Raw genomic sequence first — 22,142 nt, forward strand, 5'->3', positions numbered from 1 at the left:
CATTTGATCTCTGGCACAAAAAACCAAAAGCAAAAACAACTTACTATTTCTACTCTCCCAAAAGTCTTGTATTCATGTAGCCTTAACACTCAGGCACCATGAAACTAACATGAAAAACCACTGCTGTTTCCAGCTGGCACAGACTCCGCCCCTCACTGTCTCTGTTAACTTGAGATTCAGAGAGAAGATCCTCCCCAGTATGATATATAACAAGAGTGAACAAACTTCAACTTTAACAGCAAGAATGACGTAAAAAAGGCCAACAGAGCTGCGTGTGGCAGTGCACACTCCCCTTCCTCTTTATCACAGCACTCTGGGTGCTGAGGCAGAAAGACAGCAAAGACAAATGCAAGCCCACCCTGGTGACAACTTAGGGACACATCTGACTCTAAACAACAAAGGAAAAGAAAAGCAAACCAGGGCTGGAGATGTGGCTCAGTGCTTGGTACGCCTGCCTGTTGTGTGTGACTCCCTGGGGTTCAACCTCCAGTACTGCCAGGACTGGGAGGCTGAGGCAGGACTGCCACAGGTTCTAGACCAGCCAGGGCCACACAGCGATTCCAGGACCAGCCTCAACTGCACAGCAATACTCAGTCTCAAAAACAGACAAAAAAACAAAACAAAACAAAAAAACACTTGAGTGTGGTAATGAATGCCTGGAACCCCAGCTACCTGAGAGGCTGAGGCAGGAAGCCTCAGTGAGCTGTACACCCTAGCTCACCCTGAGCACTTGAGTGAGACTGCACCTGCCTGGCAAGTGCGAAGTCGTGAGTTTGATCCCCAGTACCACACACACACACAACACACACACACAGAGGTCAGGGATGTTCTCCAATGGTAGAGCACAAGGCCCTGGGTTCAATCCCCAGTACCGTCACAAAGAAGAACACACGAAACACATTCTACTCAGATTCTTCTTACACTAGGCTCCAGATGCACCTTAAAAAATAGGAACCAGCTGGGTGTGGTGGCTCACACCGCTAATCCCAGCACTCAGGAAGCTGAGGCAGGAGGATCGTTGTGAGTTTGAGCTCAAGGCCAGCCTGAACTGCATAGAGATCCTGTCTCAAAAAAGACAAAATACATAAATAAATAAAAAATAGGGATCAAGCCCACAGTGCTCTACCTCTGACAGCTCTAGCTCCTTCTATTTTCTGAGACAATGCAACCCTCCTGCCTCGGCCTGGTGAGTGCTGGGTTTAGCAATGCACTGCCATGCCCGGCTCAGTCTCCAGACACAACAATTACAGGCAAACTGCCTATTCAATTCCAGAAAATTAGACACATAAAAAAACGGTCTGTTCGTAAGTAGGCCAAGTGTCACAAAATATACAAAAGCAAAAATACTCAAAGATGAAAAGTTGTCACTGTAAAACTGAAAGAAGAGCCGAGCGTGGGACTGAGTTCGAGGTCGGCCTGGTCTATAAAGTCAGTTCAAGTCAGACTGAACTGCTTAGTGAAACCTTGTCTCAAAAAAACCAAAACAAAAACAACACACCGGAAAACCAAGGAAATGAAAATACAAGGTGCAGTTGGAGAAAAAAGAAAATTAAAAGAACACCTGGTCCATTTCCAATCAAGTCAAACTCTACTAATCTTCCGAGACCACTATACTCAAATACATGCAAGCCTAAAGTTACACTCCTGTGTACACAGAAATTCTCCAGCCTCCAAACTATCATCACTGTCTCTCCAGGTGCTGCCAGACAGATGTGGTGGCAGGAAACCTCCCCAAATGCCACCAGGAAAAAATGTGACACACAGAGGGAAGAGAGCAGCGAGAAGGAGCCACTCTTAGCAAAGGAGCTCCTATACTGTTCACCACCCGCAGCTGCGTGAAGCCTTGGTTCTTACGTGGTCCCAGATCTTCACAGCTGATGCAGATGAGCACTGTGGGTCAGCAGAGGTGCCCTTCCTCGGGCTGTGGTCCATCACTGGATCCAATAGCCCAAACCCAACACCTTATCAGTATTCAAAAACGCAGTTGCACCCAATGAATTCACAACGACACCCTGGACAGCTCACACTGGCCTCCCTCAGCAAACCACTGGGTAGGGACTGGCTGTTCCCAGTGAAGACTCATGAGCCACTCAGACCCTAGCCTCCAGACCCCCCAGAGTCTAGGAAACTGCAGGCCTGGCCCTAACACTCCTAAGTCGTCTGCCACGGAGGAGCAACAGGATGGGATGGGCTGCCAGAGTCCTCCAGGGAAACCAGTCCGCAGCCCACTGACCCACCCTGAGGCTCCCTGGCCTGCGTAGGTGGGGCAGTGGCCTCACCTGCTTCGTTAGCGTCTGTGTGAGGATGGGAACCAGGTACTGCAGCGCTCCCTTGGCATAGAACTTGCTGGTGTGCTCAGGGGGCCGTCCTTGATCTGCTGCCTGAGAAGGAGAAAGCAGGTGTCAGTCAGACAGAAGCAAACTCAGGGGTGCAGCCAGAGCTGCCCTGGATCTGTAACACACACAGGGCAAAAGCTGGTGCTCGCTGTGTTCTCTCCCTGCTGGGCCTGGAGCTCCAGCGCTGGCCCTGTACCTGTTAGGCAAGGGCTCCACCTCGGAGCACCAGGCAGGGGCCACCGGAGCTGCTGAGGCCAGCCTCCCACCTGCAGCCCTCCCAGCCTCAGCCCTTCCAGTAGCTGAAATTACAGGCGTGCAGCACCATGCTTAGCTTACAAATAAGGGCCTTGTTTTTTGGTCTCCTTCAATGAAATTTTCTCAGACCATAATATAATCTTCCTTAAAAGACCAAGGCAACCTTAATAATTCTGTTTCTTTTCTCACCAGCTCAATGCATATTAACAATTTGACATCTAGTGTTCTTTGAAATCAAGAGATGTACGAAGTTTACGTAAGAGTGCCAAAAATAAGGTTGTACTTTTCAATGTGCAGGAACAGACAAGGTGGCACACAAAGCTTACTTTCAAGTACAAAGTAACTCTTCCCTATACCAGACCCTTCCCCAACACTAGTAAACTATCAATTATACATCCGATGCTCGCATTAGGACCTGGAAAGCAAATCAGCAGCATTAGGTGTCCCCTGGACAAACCGCCTGCCTGCTGCCCCCTGGTGTCCCCTGGACCAAGCATCAGCAAGGATGATAAATGATGCCTGAAATCAGTGCAAACAACGGCTCCCTCTGTACCAAGCTGTCTCCAATGTAACAGCTTTAGCTAATAGAAAGCTAGAATCTCTACCAGCAGATGACCCTCAGCCCCAACTAATAAGCCTTCCAAATGACCAGGCAAAGGACAGCTCTCCCTACCCTCTCCTGCACTCACCTCGGAAGCCTCGATGGCTAAGTCCATCTCCTCGTCACAGACATTGGACCAGAATTCTATTCCTTGTAGGGCCACCTCATCTATATCGCTTTTCATTGCTTCGATTGTGATCTTCAGAGAAAAAAATACAAGACCCCAGGCCCCAAGTAAGCACAGACTCACGTTAGACCCCTTCTTAACCAGATACTCCATTCAGTGTCCAAACCACAGTATGCAAAAACCAGTTCTGAAAAGGCATGTATTTTCAAAACCCACTCCTTTCAGCACACAAGACAGAAAGTTGGTTCTGGCACCCCACAGCACTCAACACTCAGGGAAACTTCACTGTTGTTGTTGTTGATGTTCTGAGACAGAGCCTCCCTGCAAGGTTCAGGCTGGCCCTGAGCTCACTCTGTAGCCTAGGCTGACCCTGAACGCACAGCAATTCTCTTGTCTCAGCCTCCCAAGTGCTGGGGTTCCAGGTGAGAGCCATGGCACCCAGCTTTCATTTCATAGTCAGTACAAAGTCACAGGATGATAACACAGCTGTGCAATTAGCTACAAACATAAATTGTGTAAGGTACTCACTGCAAACAGGGCCGGGCCCATGTAGGTCTCCATGTACTGGTAATACAGGGACATTATCTTGACCAGATTCTGTAAAGCAGCCACTCGTACCTTTTAAGCAGAGATTAACAGCTCACTGAGACAGCAGTGCAACCTCAGGTAGACTCCAAGCCACCTCTCACGGTAGACACGGTTCAGGCTATTTTTCTCTCTGGCCAATCTCACCCCGTAATTTCCACGGTGTCTTCCTACATGTCATTTGTTCTTTCCTTCAAAGGAGCCGGGAAGCCCACAGGACTAAACCCACTAACCCTAGTTAGATTGATACTTTCAGCGGTGTCAAAGGTTACAGTTGAGAATGATCACCTGAATGACCCCTGAAACACATGCCTCGACCCACCCCACCCCCACTTTTGAGCTCTGTATCCCAGCCAGCCTTGAACTTGTGTTCCTCCTGCCTCAGCCTCCTGAAAAACCTTTGCAGAGGACAGCAATTTGCACTGTTCTTGAGAGAGTGCCGTTCTATCTTCTCTAATGCATCAAAGAAAAATTGCTGACAATCTGTCAAACCTGTTTCTTTAACCCACTGATTTCCCCTCATTTCAGACTGCATGACAGAGCCTGCCTCTGCCAGGGAAATGCAAGACAGACATTTCCCACGCGCTCTCACACTTACCCTTGTATCTGGACACTGGGTGGCTTCGCAGACCACCTGCATAATAAAGTGCCTTTCAGACTGCAGGAGAAATGAAGACAAGGGACAATTAGGCGAGCACAAGCTATACCCTTGAAGACCTCCGGATTCTCTGCACAAGGAAACTGGTCCCTCCTCTGTGCCTGTGTAGCACGGCCGGCACGGTGGCTCTCCCCAAGGTGTTGCTGCAGAGCCAGCTGGGCAGGCAGCCCCTAAGCTCTTAATCCCCAGTGCAGCTCCGCTACCGGGGTTCAGGAGGAGGCCAACAGGAGAATGTAGGCCGTAAAGGGCAGGTAAAAACAGTTAAAAGAACAACAAAAACCTACATCTAGGAAAAGCTGTTTTTCTTATATTTAATAAAACTATGAGAATTCAAAACATCTGCTTTACTTCAGAGACCAAATCTGTTTTGTGGAAGACGGAAAATCTGTACCGAATGTGCTGAGTAATGGACTTGATTTGCTGTCCTCCCTAATCTTCTGAAGTTCAAAAGGAAATTCCTGTTTCCAAATCAGGCAAGCAGACTTGTACTTCGCTCTGCCTTCCCAGATCACCTCTTTAAAGGCCGAGAAGCAGCGTGAAGCCCAGCCGAAGTGCCAACAAACAGAACACTGAAATACTCGCAGGCTCTGATCTGGCTGCCGCACTTCTGGGGACACTGTCCTTCCACAGGAAGTGACGTTAGGACCTGAAGAGGCATCTGTGCCCCCGTGTTCATAACAGCCTTATTGCCAATAGCCAAAAAATGGGAGCACACAGATGATGCGGCACACAAACATGGTGCATACACATAACAAATGCTACGTGGCCTCAAAAACAGATCGTGGCACATCCAGCACCCTGGGCCCACCCTGAGGACATTATGCTAAGCGACCTATGCAGTCACAGAAAGGTAGGCTTGTGGGTCTCTATACGTGACATCTAACGCAGTCAGTCACAGGGGCAGCGTCCAGAAGGGCTGTCTGCAGCTGGGGAAGAAAAAGCAGGGAGATGTTCACAGTGCTGGAGATCAGTGCCACAGCAGTGCAAAACCACTCAACTCTGTGCCAGAATATGGTTCTGTTTTGCCGGTAGAACTGGGAACGGCCAGCAGAGACACCATCCATCAGAGCCACACCCAATTTGAGATCAGGTCCCGCCAAGCTGCCTAGGAGCTTCCAAAGCGGCCTCAGCCTCCCAAGTGGCTGGGACTGCAGGTACGTGCCTTGCCTCCGCTGAGTCCGTGCCGTTTACACCGCAGGCATCTGAGCTCACTGCACACGGGTAAGTAACCCTGCCAGGCAGGGCAGCTCATGCCTCGAGTCCCAGTGCACTAGGAGGCTGGGGCGAGACTCCAAGCCTGACCCCAACACAGCAACTTCGTGACTTACTGAGACCCCGTCACAAAGTGGGGGGCAACGATGGGCAAACTAACACCCACTTCATGCCACGTCTCCCCACATCCAGAGCAGAGGGGGATGCTTCTGTACATCTCCAAACCCTACCATCACTGCACTCTCACTCTGTGCCCTCTGACCAGGGGCTGCGTGACGGGAGAAATCTAACCTCTTTGTCGAAGTTGGCTTTGGTGAACTCCAGCGAGTTCAGGAGTGCATTAGTAGCAGCTAGCTTCACATTATTGCTCGGCTCTTCTTTCCTCATCCCCTGGATTATGGCAGTCAGAATCTCATTGGATTTGTCCTGCAGCTGCTCTGGGTCCTGCAACCAGCCAAAAAGTGCAGTGAACATGATAATCCGTTCATGACTAATCAGCAGTCCTGCAACTGCAAAATTCACTGTGAGCGTCAAGGCTTTGTGTTCTTGCCCTCACATACCCGTGAGGGGCCGGCTGTGCCAAGGACCTATACAGTGCCCACATGGCTGGCAGGCCCAACCATGACAGGCACGAGTCATCAAGTCCTTCTCTGGCCTCTCTGTACAAGGACCCTGCACACCTTTTGTGCAAAGGGTAGAGCAGTCTGAAGTTCTGTGCCAGGCCATCTGTACCAAATAAACTGGCTGAGGGCCAAGGACTGGCACCTAAGCACAATACTGTGCATGTCTAGGGCTAGGGCAGGTGCTGTGGGTCTGTGCTCCGTAAGTCCATGCTGAGACAGAACTCAAGAGCAGGCTCTCCATCACAGCTATGGCCCCAGGGGGGCTGCACCTAGGACACTGTGCTGTAGCTCCAGTGACGAAACCAATGCAGGGTGAGCTGATATCGAAGTGAATGAAGCGGGGCTGGGGGTTTAGCTCAGCGACATAAGCGCCTGCCTTGCAAGCAGGTAGTCGTAAGTTCGATCCCTGGTACCAATAAAAAGGAAAAAGAAAAAAAAAAAAAAAAAAAAACCAAGTGAATGAAGCAAGCACATAGTACACAAGGGACGCTGAGAACCCCAAGAAAAAGAATGGGGTCAGGTGTGTTCCATGTGAGCACATCCTCGCTTCCAAATTTTCACCTGGGTACAGCTCACTGATAAAGCCCCTGCATGGGATGCAAGGCCCTAGGTTTGATCCCCCAGAAATTAAGCAACTTGGCTTTCTTCATGACCTGACTGCCATCAACACCACACACATTACTAGAGGAATCAGAAAACACACGTCAGATGCACCTCCTCAGCACTTACTATGTCTTGGCAAATGTAACCAATAGCTTCCAATGTTGATTCTTTCATGTGCTCTGTGCTGTTGGGGTTTGTGACATTGGCCACCAGCTGAGGAATGAGTTCTGGCCACTGGTTTACTGGGATCTCTGCACAAGCGATACCAGCCACACACTGTGAGGCAGAGCTGGGCCGGTACGTCTCTGTGCCCAAGGTCTGCAAAACCTGGAAAAAAGCAGGGATAAAGCATATCAATGTTAAGTATTATTGAGCATAGTTTGCCTAAAACAACCCCCTTTATATCACTGGCTCTAAATTCTGTAAAGAAAAACAAAACAACAAAAAACCCAAGCCAGCCTACTATCATCATCCGTACAACCAACAGCTCCTGGAACCTGAAAGTAAAACCAACCATCTCTGCTGCCAGTGGGAATTCCTAACACACACACCCCAATTCTGCATTCAACACAAGCAGGGAAAACCAGCAGGTGGGAGGTACGTGGGCTTGGAAAGGGGAACGCACAAAATCCAGCTTGCAGGCGCCTGGTTGGGGTGCATTGGAAGGATGCCCCACCCCACTTAAGAGTAAGGGTAACTGTCAAGCCTCAGGTGGGTTTGATCCACACAAGGTTTGCCTAACTCAAAGGAGATCTCCTGTTGGCAGCTGAAAAGAACCTTCGGGGTCATCACCACGTACCCACCATGGCTTGTTTAGACACGCCTCCCTCAGGCAACAGATCTCAACATAAAAACAAAGTTACAAATGCTGCCAACCTAAAGCCCCTCATCCCTCTGCTTCCAACCTGCAAGGATTTGCTCTGTGTGCCCGAGAATGAGAACCAAAGGACGTACCCACTCCGGCACCACCCTCGGGACTCAGCCCGTCTCTCCAGCAGTGGGAAGCACAGACACTTGTGTAAGTGGAAAGAACGGTCCAGACAGAGGAAGCCACACACGACCCAGCTCCATCACCTCCAGCAGCTAATGCCGTCAGTGAACTCACCAAGAGCCACCATGCTCTCAAACTCCACCGTCCCTGGCAGGAACACGGGACACAGAAGCGCCAGACACCCAGCCGGGGCTGCCCACTGGGCTGGACGCTTGGCACTCTGCTTTGCAGTTATGAGCAGACGGCGGACCCCTGGGCTTTCCGTCCCAGGTGAAACGTCACCCTCTCCACCTGCCCCATAACCACGACTCCACCCAGGATGCACCTTAACAAAAACTTTATGTCCAAGACAAGGTGAAGAGCTGGGGGATGAGGACAACTGACCAAATGCCGGCAGCTGAACAGCTATCTGCTCAAGTCTAAATCAAGCTCAAGTTGGGAGTGTTTCTTTTCTTTTTTGGGGAGGATGGGGGAAATGAATTTTAAAAATTTTAAATGGCAAAAATCATAGATATGAGAGGCCATGTGATGTTTTTTGTTGCTGCTGTTTTGAAAGAAGGTCTTGCTCTGTAGCCCAGGCTGGCCTTGAACTCATAACAAAGCTCTTGCCTCAGCCTCCAGTGCTGGGACCCCAGGCCTGTGCTACCACAGCCAGCTCCCATGTGCTGCTCTGCTCTCACACACGCACACCATGGGTGAGGTTCAGATCGGTACACACCTGTCTGTGGCACCTGCTCAGGCACTGTCATTTCTTTGTAGTCCAGACACCTATAATCCTATTCGTTAGTTTTTTGAAATGCACAGAATGTTACCATCATCCAGTCACCCGACTGCGATACCACCTCAGACCTCTCTCTTTCTCCCATCCAGCCATAACTTAACACCCACCTCTTGACCTCCCAGCACACACTCTCCTTCCTCCAGGGTGTCTCCTACACTGTCTCCTAGTGGCGCTGAGTAGCATCCTGAGTGCCGTTCACTTTTGCTTTAAAAGCGCTGCAGAAGGCTCTCAGTTAATGTTATTTCAGGTGAAGCCAAGTGCACACCTCTAACCCCAGCACTCGGGAGCCTGAGGCAGGAGGATCACAATGAGCTGAGGCCAACCTGAGCTACCCAGTGAGACCTCACTTCAAATAAACCCCATTAGACCAGAAGCACTGAGAGACAACATTAGCTATCAGATCTACCATAAAAGGTCATGCAGCACTGTTCAGGCTGGTCCCTACCTCCTGGGCTCAAGTGATCTCCCTGCCTCGGCTTCCCTAGTAGCTGGAACTTACAGGCACACATCACGGCCTGGCTCATTCTAATTTTTCAAGCCAAGAGGCCTCAACCTTGCCAATACACAATTCTCAAAAATTTTGGTGTTAAAAGCAAAGTGTCAAAAAATACAAGTGAGTTCAAATTATGTCTTATTGGGCTGGGGATTCAGCTCAGTGGTATAAGCACCTGCTTGGCAAGTGCAAGGTCATGAGTTCGATCCCCAGTACAAAAAGAAAAAAAAAAAAAAAAAAAAAAAAAACTATGTCCTATCTTACTTACTTAAGCACTACGAAACTAGAGGAATATGAGAAACTGAACGGACATTACAAGGATCAGGAGTTCCATTGAGAAGCCAGGAGGCCCCTGCAATCGCCACATTCTGAGAGGCTGAGGCAGGAGAAGCACAAGGTCAAACCCTGCTTGGACAACTTAGCATGATCTTGTCTCGATACAGCTAATGACACAGCACCTGCCTGGCAAGTGCAAGGTTCTGAGTTCAATTCCTAGTACAAAAAAAAAAAAAGCCTGGAGATGGAGCTCAGTGGGGAGGCCCTGGGCTCAATCCCAGGTATCCTCCCTCCCCGCAATGAACAATTCCAGGGATGAACCAGGCGGTGGCACATGCCTAGGTGCATGACCTGAGTCTAGGAGTTCAAGGCCAGCATGGACGATACAGGGAGACCCCTGTCTCAAAGGGAAAAAAGAAAATTAAAAAGGCCAGGGCTTAGAGTGGCGACCCAGGGTTCAATCCCAAATATCACCAACAAAAAAAGATCACACAGCTGGACATGGTGACCTCTAATCCCAGCACACGGGAGGCTGAGGCAGAAAGATCCTGAGTTCAAGGCCAGCTTGGGCTAACCAAGCAAATTCACAGCCAGCTTGCACTACATAGTGAAATTCCACATCAAGCTGGGCATGGTGGCACACACCTGTCATCCCAGCATTCAGGAAGCTGAGGCAGGAGGGACCAAGGCAGCTCTGAGACCAGCCTGGGTCACAAAAACTCAAGGCCAGTCTGAACTGCATAGAGACATTGTGTCAAAAAGACCAAACAATAAAAAATAAAAAGAATGGAGGCCGGGGGATTTAGTTTAGCAGCACAAGGGTCTGCCTGGCAAAATGCAAGGTCATGAGTTCAATCCCCAGTACCAAAAAATAAATAAATAAAAAGAAATCCTGTATCAAAAAATTTTAAGGGGCTGGGGATTTAGCTCAGTAGCATAAGCGCCTGCCTTGAAAGCAGGCAGTTGTGAGTTTGATCCCCAGTACCAATAAAAAGGAAAAAGACAAAAAAAAAAAAAAAAAAAAAATTAAAAGATAGAAGATATCACAGACATTCAATAGAAACTGCTTTATGCTCCAAAAACTATTCCAAAATAAAAGTGGGCGGCTCTTTTACTTTGAGACCTGGTCACGCTAAGTCAGTTTCCTGTCATAGGTACCTTCAGGCATGACTGGTGAAGAGCAGAAAGGGAAGTAGCTGCCTAAGGGCACTCATTTGCCTGCCACCCACATCCACAGGAAACAGCAAATGTGATGCGAATAACCATGACTGACCAAGTGCAAGTGGAGGATGCACCCCTGGCTTCCCCTTACATACCAGGGTGACCAAAGAATGGTGGCTCAGGCCTGGAACCCAGCCATCTGGGAGGCTGAGGCAGGAGGAGCCTGAGTTTGAACCCAGTATTCACAACTTAGCAACACACGAGACCCTGTCTCAAAATAAAAAAGAGGTGAGGACGTAGCTCAGTGCCAATTTTATGAGTTTCATCTGCAGTACCCCAAAATAACACAAACCAAAATACCACAAACCTAGGTCAAAATGCCAACCACAGATTTTAACTGAAATTCTTTTTTTTTTTTTTTTTTAGTCTTTTTCCTTTTTATCGGTACCGGGGATCGAACTCACGACTGCCTGCTTGCAAGGCGGGCGCTTACGCCGCTGAGCTAAATCCCCAGCCCCTTAACTGAAATTCTCTTTGGGCCTTATACATGTAACAAGGCTACTCAAGACCCTCACTGAGGAAAAAACAAACTTGCCTATCTATTGATTTATTTACTCTTCAATCCTTTCTTTTGCTGCAATTACAAATTTCTAATCCAGGGGCTGGGCATACAGCTTAGTGGTGCAGTACTTGCCTGGCAAACACAAGGTCCTGAGTTCAACTCCGAGTACAAAAGGAAAAAAAAAAAAAAAAGAGCTTAATACAGATCTCTACTCCAACAAGTCACAGAAACCACAACACACAGCAACAGAGGACAGCCCTCCAAGTCCATCACCTCACTCAGCTGACATCATGGGGACAAAAAGCTTCTAAAGAATACGTTTTTACAATTTGTTAAGTAGTTGCAAAAACCATTAATGTCATAAATCTATTACTCAACTTCCTTGGGTTAGCAAGACCATTTAATGTTCCTTCTGTCTCCACAGTGCCATGCATAACCCACCAAGAAAGAAGAATTATCTGTAGCAGGGGTTAAACAAGAGCTGGCTGATGGTGACAGGATCACCTTGGGAGGACAGCTTGAAAAATCTCCCTAGGCCGGGGGACATCAGCCTACACTTGGAAGGCAGGAGGATCACCTTGAGTTTAAGGCCAGCCTGAAATGCATAGTAAAACCTTGCCTCAGAAAGACAAAACATAAAAAACATCTTTGACACCCATTTTGGATCTCCAAACCAGAGTTTCTGGTGAATTTATGAACACACACACACACACACACACACACACACACACTTTTTTGAGCTGCTGGGGATCTAACCCAGGATTTTGCCCATGCTAGGCAAATGCTCTACTCTGAGCTAAAACCCTCAGCCTCAGAAAGATAATATGCAGAACCAATTGACACCCTATTCTAACTCATCAAAGTATCCAATTAAAGCTTCCCTTCAAACCCATGCAAGCTGCCTTAGTCATCTGAAAAAAAAAAAATTCCAGTCCATCAACGGACAAGCTCAATGGAGACAGATATAAACCAAATATAATTTCTATCTTCATGTGAAGCTTAGATCCTAGCAATCTACCATTCCTAAGCTCTGTCCCAGGCAAATATGACAGAAACACTAGCAAAGCCATGTCTTGTTCCCAGGCAACATGACTACGAGGGAAAGTCACTCACATAGTTCTTGACCTCCCGCCGTGCATTAGCATCGATAGCAAGCCACCTCTGCTGATACTGCGCCTTGATATCTGGATCTTTCGACGTCAAAGAGTTCTTGATTTGTAGACCAGCAGCAACTCTGGCAACCTGACTGTTTCCTGGATTTGCCAGCACTCTGGACAGTTCCACAAGAAAAGTGGGCTGTAGAGAGAAGATTCCGTTAAAAGCATGAAATTACTGGGGGAGAAAGTTTGCAGAACATAGCACACACACTGTAGGAATGTACTTGACTGGCCTTGGTAGCTTGTGCCTATCAGGGTTACTTAGTACCTCAATCTTCAAATTAGGTTCCTGGAATTAAAGCATGCTTGACATCCTTAGTAGCTAGAGGGTTCCTTCAAGGGCAATGAAATGTCCCAGGCACTTAAACAATGCCTGGCACTCAGTATTTGTTGAATTAATCGAACAGGAAGAAAAGCGAAAATATTTTTAAATTAAAAAAAGTTATTTCAAGAATGATATGCAGGGTGATTCTGACCTCATGAAACAAGCAGATAATCTTTCACAAAAAAAGAAACACAGGTTTGCCTCAGATTCAGAAATCTTAATCTTTTTTCCACACTTTAAAAGGTTATGCAGCAAAAAAACCCAAACAAACAAACCCCAAAAAGAAACCCCAAGAGAGTTAATGCAGGAAAAGAGATATTTACAAATACAGAAAATCTAAAAGAAAAATATACAGTAAGGCAAGTTGTTCCAAAAAAAAGATTTTACATTTAACAGTGAACAGCTAATGCACTAAAGCTTCCTATACCATTTCTGGAGCTGTCCACTAAATAATGGTGGATCCCTGAAAGTGTGCTCAAGGTTTCTAACACACAGGTCTCAAAGGCTTCTCCTTCTGTTAAAACATGAGCACGTACAGTTCTTCTCCCCATCAAAAATGACCTGCCCAAACGGGAAAGTAAACTAGGGTAACCAGGAGAAAATGTATTTTCTTACAGCTCACAACAATCACTTAAGGTAATTCCCAAATTGTATTATGTAACCCTAAAGAATGTTAGAAATTCTAACGTAATAGACTTCTTGCCAGTTAACAAAACCAGAAGCAAAAAAGTACCCTAAATGGAAGGGTCAGTCTTCAGGCTTAGTAGGAAAATCTTTTCTGAGCGAAGTTAAGGATTAAAGGTTAGAAAAAACTAGCATAGACACATACACACAAATCTTCCTAAGATACACCTTGTCGTTGTTTTCTTGCCACGATATCCCAAAAGGGCACGTTTGATTACAATGTTATTTAGAATTGTTACCTTAAAAAGACCTCAAGCATCCTCCACCCTCCTCCTGCGCCCCACCCACGCCCAAGAGTAGAGGGACACCAGACATGGCTGGGACTGGTGGCACCAAGCTCCCTAAGGTCCAATCTTTAGGGGACTTTTTTATGGACCTTGTACATTGGAAGCTAGGAAAAATGGGGGCCTTTCTTCTGTGATTTCATCAGTAAAGTAGGCCTGAGCTTAAGGATGAGCTTCAGGGTGCGGTTTGGTTGCAGATGTTCAGTGTTCTGGTCCCTGCCTAAGTCCAAATCTGCACACATCTCTCTCCTCCAGAGAGAGGAATGAGCGGGAAGGACGAGGGACAAACAGTGGAAATGGGTTCAGAGGCAATCGGGTGCCATGAGCACAGATCAAGAAAACCAGAGAGCTCTCTGCGAAGTTGGCGCAGAGAGCTGCAGTGGCGCCTGGGCAGAAAGCAGAAGCCGACCCCGGCCAAACCGCGCGGGTAGCCGGGCCGAGCTCCCACATGGCCCCTAGGCCCGGCTCCCCCGCCCCCACCCTTGCTGAACACGCAGCGCGGCGCAACCTAACTTCCCTTCCCTCCCTCCCGCCGCACCGCCGCCCTCAGACCGCGCGCCGATTGGGCGGCGCTCACCCCGCCGTGCCGCACCATTGGCCAGCCGCGCAGCCCGGGGCGGGACACACCCACCGGCTTCCCGATGGCGGGGTTAGGTTGAACCGGGCAGGGGGGAGGGGGACGGGATGGGGCGGGGTGGGTTCCGAGGCCTGGGCCTCCGGGAGGGCGGGAAGGGCCGCACGCAGGGGATGGGGCGCAGCGGGGCGCACGCACCAGGTTCTCCACGGCTGCGCGCTCCAGGAACTTCTGCGCAGCTTCCAGCTCCAGCCGATCTGGAGGGGGAGGAAAGTGGGCCGGGAGCGGGGTCAGGGGACGGCCCCCTCCCCCACCGCGGTCACCTCGGCCCGACCCCCCGACCCCCGCGTCCTACCCGGAGACACGGTCTTCTCGAGAATGGTGATCAGCTCCATGGCGGAGGTGGCGACGCGACTCCTCCCTAGACGGCGGCCCGGCCTCTCTCGGGCGGCGGCTCCAACTGGGGATGGGGGTTGGGGGTCGGGTGGGAAGGGAGGGTGGGGTGGGGGGCGGGGGTCACCACAAGCCCATTCACCGGCTCCCTCCGGGCGGGCGCTCGGGCTCCCTTCCTCCCTTCTTCTCTGCCTTCCGCCCTCCTAAGTTACTGCTGGTGGCGCGGCGGCTGCTCCTCTGGCGGCGGGGGAGGGACCCCGGGGGCAGCTAGGAGCGCGACTGGTGCTTGAGCGGCGGAGGGAGAAAGAAGGGAGGCAGTAAGTGAGCGGCGGCTCGCAGGCGGGGAGAGAGGGCGGGAGGAAGGCGGAGGGATATTCGGGCCGGACCTCTCCGCGGCGGCACCGCGCTCCACATCGATTGGCTGCCGCCATGGCCACGCGGAATACCCAATTGGCCAGTCGGCCGGCGTTGAAGGACCGCCCTGCGCCCATTCGCCCGTGGGTTTCAAGGTCCCGGGTTGGCTAGGCGGGCCGAGGAATGGGGGTGCAGGGATTGGCTGAGGGGGGGACATTGGGGTGGGGCAGCTGAGAGCCGCCCGGCGATTGGGTAGGTATAGTAAGGGCTTTGCGCCCAGACCGGCTGAGCGCGAGGAAGAGGGTGGGCCGGAGGTAAGGCTGCGAGCTCTCGTGATTGGCTGGGGTCTTGGACGTTGATAGGTCAGGGTGCCCGGGAGAACTGAGAGGAGTTCGGGGTCGGGGCGCGCAAAGGCGGGAGGCGCCTGGCCGCTTTCGGAACCTGGCGCGGGGCACGCTGGGACGCCCCCGGGAAAGGGTGGAGCTGAGCTCGGGCTTCGGTCGGGGCGGCGTCACTGGAGGGGCCGTGCGAAGCGAGGTTTCGCGGGCCTGCGCGGGGGAGGGGACCGTTACAGACTGGGGCCGCGCCCACAGGAAGCGACTTGAATGGCGAAGGCGGCTAGGTACCAGGCGGTCGGCTGGAAGGACCTTGAGGACCACGTGATTCAACCGCCAGCGTGCGGTGCGGACGCCCAGAGAGGGTATGCAGCTGGCCCAAGGTCACACAGCCGGTTAGTGACTCGGTCCGGCCTGGGCTCCCGCGCTGCCGATGCCCTCGGCCCTCGCGCAGCATCGCCCCACGCGGTCGCCTTGGGCCCGAGCATAGGGTCTGCGACTCGCGTTGTCACAGTAGAGTCCCGCATAGGACCGGGTTTAAACCCACCGTCCCCTGTCATCAGGGACCTGATGGAACAGAAATGATTCATCTCTTGTCCCGCGCCGCTTTCCTATAAAGACACAATTTTTTATTTTATTTTGCCTTTTTGAGACAGACTCTCGCTGTGTCGTTCAGGGTGGCCTTGAGCTCACTTTGTAGCTCAGGCTGGTCTCGTACTTGCAGCGATCCTTCTGCCTCAGCCTCCCGAGTGCTGGAATAAAAGCACGATCCTAAGCCACAATAAATGTGTTCTGCCAAAAAGGGTCATGGTTTATGGTCCTTTTTAGTTCTGAGCTCTGGGTCAACTCACGAACGATTTTTTTTATTTTTATTTTTTTGAGACAGCCAGGGCCTCACTAGTTCAGCCTGGTCTTGAATTCACTGTGTAGCCCAGGTTGGCCTTAAACTTGTCAGCGACCCTCCTGCCTCAGCCTCCTGAGTGCTAAGCTTATACACCACTATACCCAGTAAAAGCCGCGGTTACTTGAATGCCCTGAAGCAGTTAGATACGTAAAGAATTTGTCGGACTGGTCCAGGGTTAGGTAGATGCTGCTGGTTTGGGAACTCCTCACTGTTACAGCTGAGCTGGTGAAACTCGCTGGCTGGTCTTGGGGAGGCGGGGCAGGAAATCCGACTTTGCTGAGGGCGGGAGACTCCAGAATTGCGAAAGAGGGCTTGGCCGGCTCCCTTTGATGCTAGATAACTCTGCAGACTGCAGTGTGTGGCGGAAGGAACGGGTCTGGGCTCCGCTCCTCACACCACCTTGGGACCTGGCAGTTTCCGACACCCTGGGGCGCCCTGAGCCAAGCCTGAGGCTCCAAGCTGCGGGCAGTGCATGTGCACACGCTGCCGCTGACCCTGACCCACAGCGCGTCCCCAGGCTGGCCTCCTGTTGCCTAGCCACCTCTTCTTGCCTTGGCGTTGGTCGGGATCACACACACCGGTGACTACAACGGATTTTGTGTTCTCAGGCACTGCGGTTCAGAATCAGGGCTCCACGGGCGCGCCAGACCAGCACTGCCCCCAGCTGTATCCCTCCCCTTTTAAAATTTTGAGACAGGCTCTCAAGCCCCAGCCTGGACTTGAACATGCAGCCCTCCTGTCTCAGCCCCCAGAGTGCTGTGATGACAGACATGTACCACAGCAACATTGACCACAAACAGGCTTGAATGGTATTTTATTTATTTTGTTTTGGTACTGGGAATTGAACTCAGTACCTTGCAGTTGCCTGGCAGGTGCTGTACCATTGAGCTATATCCCAGGCCCAGATGGGTTGAGCTGGACATGGTGGCACCCCCCTGGAATTCTAGCGCTCTGGAGGCTGACACAAGAGAGTGACTGAGAGTTTTAGGCCGTTCCAGGCTACATAGTTCAAGGCCAGCCAGGACTGCATAGCCAGACACTCTCAAAAAGAAAAAACTAAGTAGCTGAAACGATGCCAGGAAGATTAAAGTCAAGCAGCAAAGTTACCCTCAACCCTCAGATCCTTAAGGTCACGCAGAATGAAAGGTGTTTTCAGGTGACCTGCGGTTTACTGCTGGAGCTGCTTAGCTCCTACCCATAGCATTCCCACCTGACCCTGACCCTGACCTCCAGCAGGGTGCACAGCTTGGGCACACTGAGCACCAACCCCAGCAGTAGTCTGCCCAGCTCTCCCAGACTGGGTGGGCTGGATTTACCGTCCTGAAAGGCCTGGTGGGCCCAAGAGCTGTGCCTTCCTAGGGACTTCCAGGAGATCTGACATTAATATGTGGGGTGCTTGGAACACACATTGCTGGGCCCTGTTTAAGATGCACGCTGTGCTAAACTAGTAGTTGGGGTCCTTGTCTTATTAGGGAGGTTAGAGTTCAATCAACTCATCTCTAACAAGTTCGAAATTGTGCACTATGGTGCACAACTCCCAGGGCTCAGGAGGCTGAGGCAGGGCCTTGCTGGAGTGCCAAGGACAGCCTGACTGCATCATGAGACCCTGCTTCAAATTCTGATTTTGAAGCAAAAGGCTGGATTTCAGTCTTTCTCTGCCACCTCTGCTGCTTGATTGTGGGAAAGTGGCCTGACCTTTGCATCGGAGAGTGGAGAGCTGGGAGAACCAAGGGAGCTGGGAATTCTGCACCTTAACAGGAGCCCCTTAGGGAAAGAGCACAGCACCCCTGCCCCCCAATCCTGAAGCTCATGGCTCCCCAGCCCAGCCCCAGCCCCTGATAGCCCCCACAAAGCTAGAGGACCAGGAAAGGAGGCACAGAGGAAGCCTGGGGGGAATGAGACTCAAGACCCAGTTACCTGCTTGGGAATAGGACGAGCTGCATGGCTGCTTAGACACTTCCTGCAAAACTTCGGGAAGGCGACCCCAGACCAAAGCAGGGAGGCTGGCTGCCCTTCTGGCCCCAGATCCCAGGGCTTCACGCTGAGCTACATCGCCCACTCTCTTACTTATTTAGGAACAGTCTCCAAGTTACCACAGTGGGGCTTGAACTTTGGATCCTCCTGCCTCAGCCTCCAGTGTGCTGGGACTGTAGACTGGTCCGACCCCACCACCATGCCTGCTGTGTGACTCTGGACTGGAAGAGCCATTTGAGTTTCAACTCTCTCTGTCTGCAGTTCGGCGCCTTGATGTGGCCACCTGGCTGGCTCTTTATCACTTCCTTAACTCCTGGGATTTGTCACCTTGCTGCTGGAGTCTGTTGACACTGTCACTTCCTGTCTGACTCACGGCTTGACTAACCTGCCTTTCTCCCTGGGTCTTTGTTGCAGTTGTCTAGTGGAGCTGGGATGCCCCTCAATGGTAGAGCATTTTCCTTGGGTGCTGGAGGTTGAGGCTGGAGCATCACTGCAACTCGGACCCCCCACCCCAACTACACAGATCCAGTCTCAAGAGAAACAAAGCAAAACAAAAATCCTTCTCTGTTGCCACCTCTGCCTTTGCCCTGGACACTCCAGCCTTCTTTCTGTTCCCTGTCACCCCAGGACCTTGGCATTCCCTGCTCGCCCACAGGTGGTCACCTGGCCAGCCATGTGTCCTTCCTCCCACTTCCCTGAGCCTTAGGGTGGCCACAGTGACCTGCGGACAGGTGCACGTGCGCCTCCCCCTGAAGGCAGGTCCTGTGTGTCTTCTGCCCTCACAGTCAGTCCCTGGGAGACACAGCGAGCACACAACAGAGCTGAACACACAGTACGACCTGTGCCTCCGAGGTCAACTGCAGCTCTGTGACAGGCAGGCTAGCACTGTCTGTCCACCCTGGCCCTGCCCCCTGCCTAGAATACCCACCTTTTCCTCTCTGCCCTGGAGAGTCAGGTGAATGTTTTCCTTCAACTCCATTGATTTTTGGGTGGCTCAGCACCCCACAGGGCATTTCTAATACAACAGGGCATGATGTTGTATGCCTGTCATCCCGGCACTTGGGAGGCTGAGGCAGGAGGATCTCCACGAACAAGGCCAGCCTGGGCTACATATTGAGACCTTTTCTCCAAAAACAAAAATAATAATAAGTTGATACACATCTATTTCTTAAGAATCATGCAGCCTAATGTGGTGGTGTATACCTGTAGTCCCAGCACTAGGGAGGCTGAGGCAGGAGGTTTGCAGTGAGTTTGAGACCAGCCTAAGCTGCATAGCAAGACTCAGCCTCAAAAAACGCACCAACCCAACACTTGGAAGTCTAGGTGAAGGATCTTTGCAAGTTGGAGGCCAGCCTGAACTGCATAGTGAGACTTTGTCTCAAAAAAATAGAAGAAGACTCATGAAGGCCTAACTTTGTTTTGAGGTGCTGGGAATTGAACCCAAGGCCTTTGCACTGAGCCACATTACTGCCTCTTTCTGGATATCAATTTTTTTTTTTTTTTGTACTGGGGATCAAACTCATGACCTGTGCTTGCCAGGCAGGCGCTTATACCACTGAACTAAATCCCCAGCCCCACTGCCCTATTTCTATAGCCATTAAAAATTGTGCAGGTGGGGCTGGGGATTTAGCTCAGTGGCATAAGCACCTGCCTTGCAAGCCTGTGGTTGTCAGTTCAATCCCTGGTATCGGTAAAAATACAAAAAAAAAAAAATTGTGCAGGGAGGTGAATGAGGGTGCATTCAACGGGAATGCACTTGCCTAACGTGTGAGGCCCTGGTTTTGTACCTCAGGACTGAAAACACACACACACACCCCATTATAGCTGGGATCGGGTGTGTCTCGGCTTGGGGAGAGGCCCTGGTGTCCAGCATACATACAGTGCTGTCACAGCCTCTAATCACAGAAAATGTTCATGAATCACTAAGCACAAACCAGGAGTGGTGGTGGTCAGATAAAGTCCCACCACACTAGGAGGCTGAGGCAGGAGGACCGCAAGTCTGAGCCCAACCTGGGCCACTTAGATCCTGTTTCAAAATAAAAGTGATAGAGTTCCATGTGTAGGACCTGGTGAATGCCTTTCATTCTAACTACCTGGGAGGCCAAATCAGGAGGACTGCAAGCTTGAGATCACTATGGGCAACTTAGCAAGACTGCAGAAAGGACTAGAAGGATAGAGATGTAGCTCAGGACTCCTGGGTTCAATTCCCAGTACTTGAAAGAGCAAGGAACCGGGGTACATCTCCTGGCACAGCACGTACCAGGCAAGCATGAGGTCCTGAGTTTGAGTCTTCGTACAAGAAAAAAAGGAAGGAAAAAGCAAAGTGGCATATGGTCTTGGGATTGCCTGGAGTCCACAAAAACTGCACTGGCACCTAAAACTGGAGGATCAAACTCAGCCTCGCACTTGTCAGGCAGACGCTTGTACCGCTGAGCCAAATCGTCAGCCTTGGAGCACAGGTTCAAAGCCAGCCTGAAAAGCTTGGCTCAATTGGCTCACACTGAAAGGGCTGCAGCTGTAGCTCAGCGATGAGACCACATTCAGATGGGCCAGCCTCAACACCAAAAATGCAAACAGGAGATGCTTTCAGGTGTGGAGATTGCTTACCTGGAAAAAGAATTCGAAAAAAGCGTTCAGAGCCAGGTGTGGAAGCACACACCTGTAATCCCAGCACTCAGGAGACTGAGGCAGGAAGGTCTTAGGCCAGTTGGGGTTACATAGTGAGACCCTGTCTCAAAAAAGCCCACATTAAAAAAAAAAAAAAATGGTGCCGAGACTCAGGATTCAATCCCCAGTATGACTAGGAAAAAAGAAAACAAAAGCCCATCAGGTAGAGAGGTATGTTAGTCCACTCCAGACCTGCAGCTGAACAGAAGAGCAGCTTGGATTGGCCACAGTTCCCAGCTGTGGCTGGCTGGCTGCCAGGAAGCAGAAAGGCGAGGCGAATATCCCCTTCCGGGTGACACCAGGGCCCCGCCTCAGGCCCGACCTGGCCCCCCACTCATGTTCAGTGTCCTCTTATTCCAGTCATTTTCTCAAATATGTAAGACTTTGGGGGACATCTTTTTTTTTTTTTTTTTTTTTTTTTTTTTTTTTTTTTTGGTCTTTTTTGTTTTTATCAGTACCAGGGATCAAACTCAAGACTGCCTGCTTGCAAGGCAGGCGCTTATGCCACTGAGCTAAATCTTTGGGGGACATCTTAGTTCTAAAACAGAACAGGAACTGGATGTAGTGGTGAATGTCTTCATTCAAGCATTTGGGAGACTGAGGCAGGAGGATCACTGCAAGTCCAAGGCCAACCTGGGCTACAAAGGGAGCTCAAGAACTGCATAGTGAAACCCTGTCTCAAAAAGAAAAAAAAAATTCTGTCCCTGGCCCCTAAAAGTTTCAGGTCAATCTCATTATGCAAAAAGACATATAGTCCATCTCTAAGAGTTGCCAAAGTCAGTAGTTCCAGCACTCCTGAAAAACGTTCAGTCTCTTCTGAGACTCAAGGGTACACAGCTGTGTGCTCCTGTAAAAATCAGATAAATACTTAATGGCACACAGTCATGATTTCCATTCCAAAAGGGAGAAATAAGAATAGAATCAGGCCAAAGCAAAACAAAATGGCCCGGTGTGGTGGCACACACCTGTGATCTCAGCACTCAGGAGGCTGAGGCAGGAGGATCAATGTGAGTTTGAGCCCAGCATGGGCTACATAGTGAGTTTGAGGCCAGCCTGGACTGCATCGTGAAACCCTCAAAACAAAACCCAGCACAGCAAAGAGTAAATCCTGTAGCTTCCTGCCCAGCACCACTGGCTAATTGTTGAAGTGTGTTCCAGAAGAACTGGACAGCCCCACCCTGCGGCCTGGAGGTTGCTGCCCTCCTGGCCTCTCCTGGGCTGCCTCTG

General features: G+C 50.6%; 1 protein-coding gene and 1 long non-coding RNA gene across 2 annotated transcripts in view; one reads left to right on the plus strand and one right to left on the minus strand.

Annotated features, from left to right (window-relative positions):
- The window catches only part of Kpnb1 (karyopherin subunit beta 1), a 28,718-nt gene extending 13,889 nt beyond the window's left edge, over positions 1–14,829 (minus strand). Inside the window, exons 1-9 of the mRNA XM_003467064.5 lie at positions 14,644–14,829; positions 14,487–14,545; positions 12,378–12,560; positions 7,127–7,327; positions 6,066–6,218; positions 4,503–4,562; positions 3,848–3,937; positions 3,281–3,391; positions 2,280–2,381 (exon numbers count right to left, since the gene is read on the minus strand). Coding sequence (XP_003467112.2) covers positions 2,280–2,381; positions 3,281–3,391; positions 3,848–3,937; positions 4,503–4,562; positions 6,066–6,218; positions 7,127–7,327; positions 12,378–12,560; positions 14,487–14,545; positions 14,644–14,683 — 999 coding nt within the window. The 5' untranslated portion in view covers positions 14,684–14,829. The remainder of the gene's footprint in view (positions 1–2,279; positions 2,382–3,280; positions 3,392–3,847; positions 3,938–4,502; positions 4,563–6,065; positions 6,219–7,126; positions 7,328–12,377; positions 12,561–14,486; positions 14,546–14,643) is intronic.
- A 318-nt stretch (positions 14,830–15,147) lies between these two features.
- Positions 15,148–16,173, plus strand: LOC134476548 (uncharacterized). Its single transcript, XR_010048324.1, has 2 exons — positions 15,148–15,349; positions 15,629–16,173. It is a non-coding gene; the product is annotated as an uncharacterized LOC134476548 (long non-coding RNA).
- The last annotated feature ends 5,969 nt before the right edge of the window (positions 16,174–22,142 follow it).

This window comes from Cavia porcellus, unplaced genomic scaffold (assembly GCF_034190915.1).
Source record: "Cavia porcellus strain 051 isolate PalLab524CR breed Dunkin Hartley unplaced genomic scaffold, mCavPor4.1 scaffold_6, whole genome shotgun sequence".
In the NCBI taxonomy this organism is placed as follows: Eukaryota; Metazoa; Chordata; class Mammalia; order Rodentia; family Caviidae; genus Cavia; species Cavia porcellus.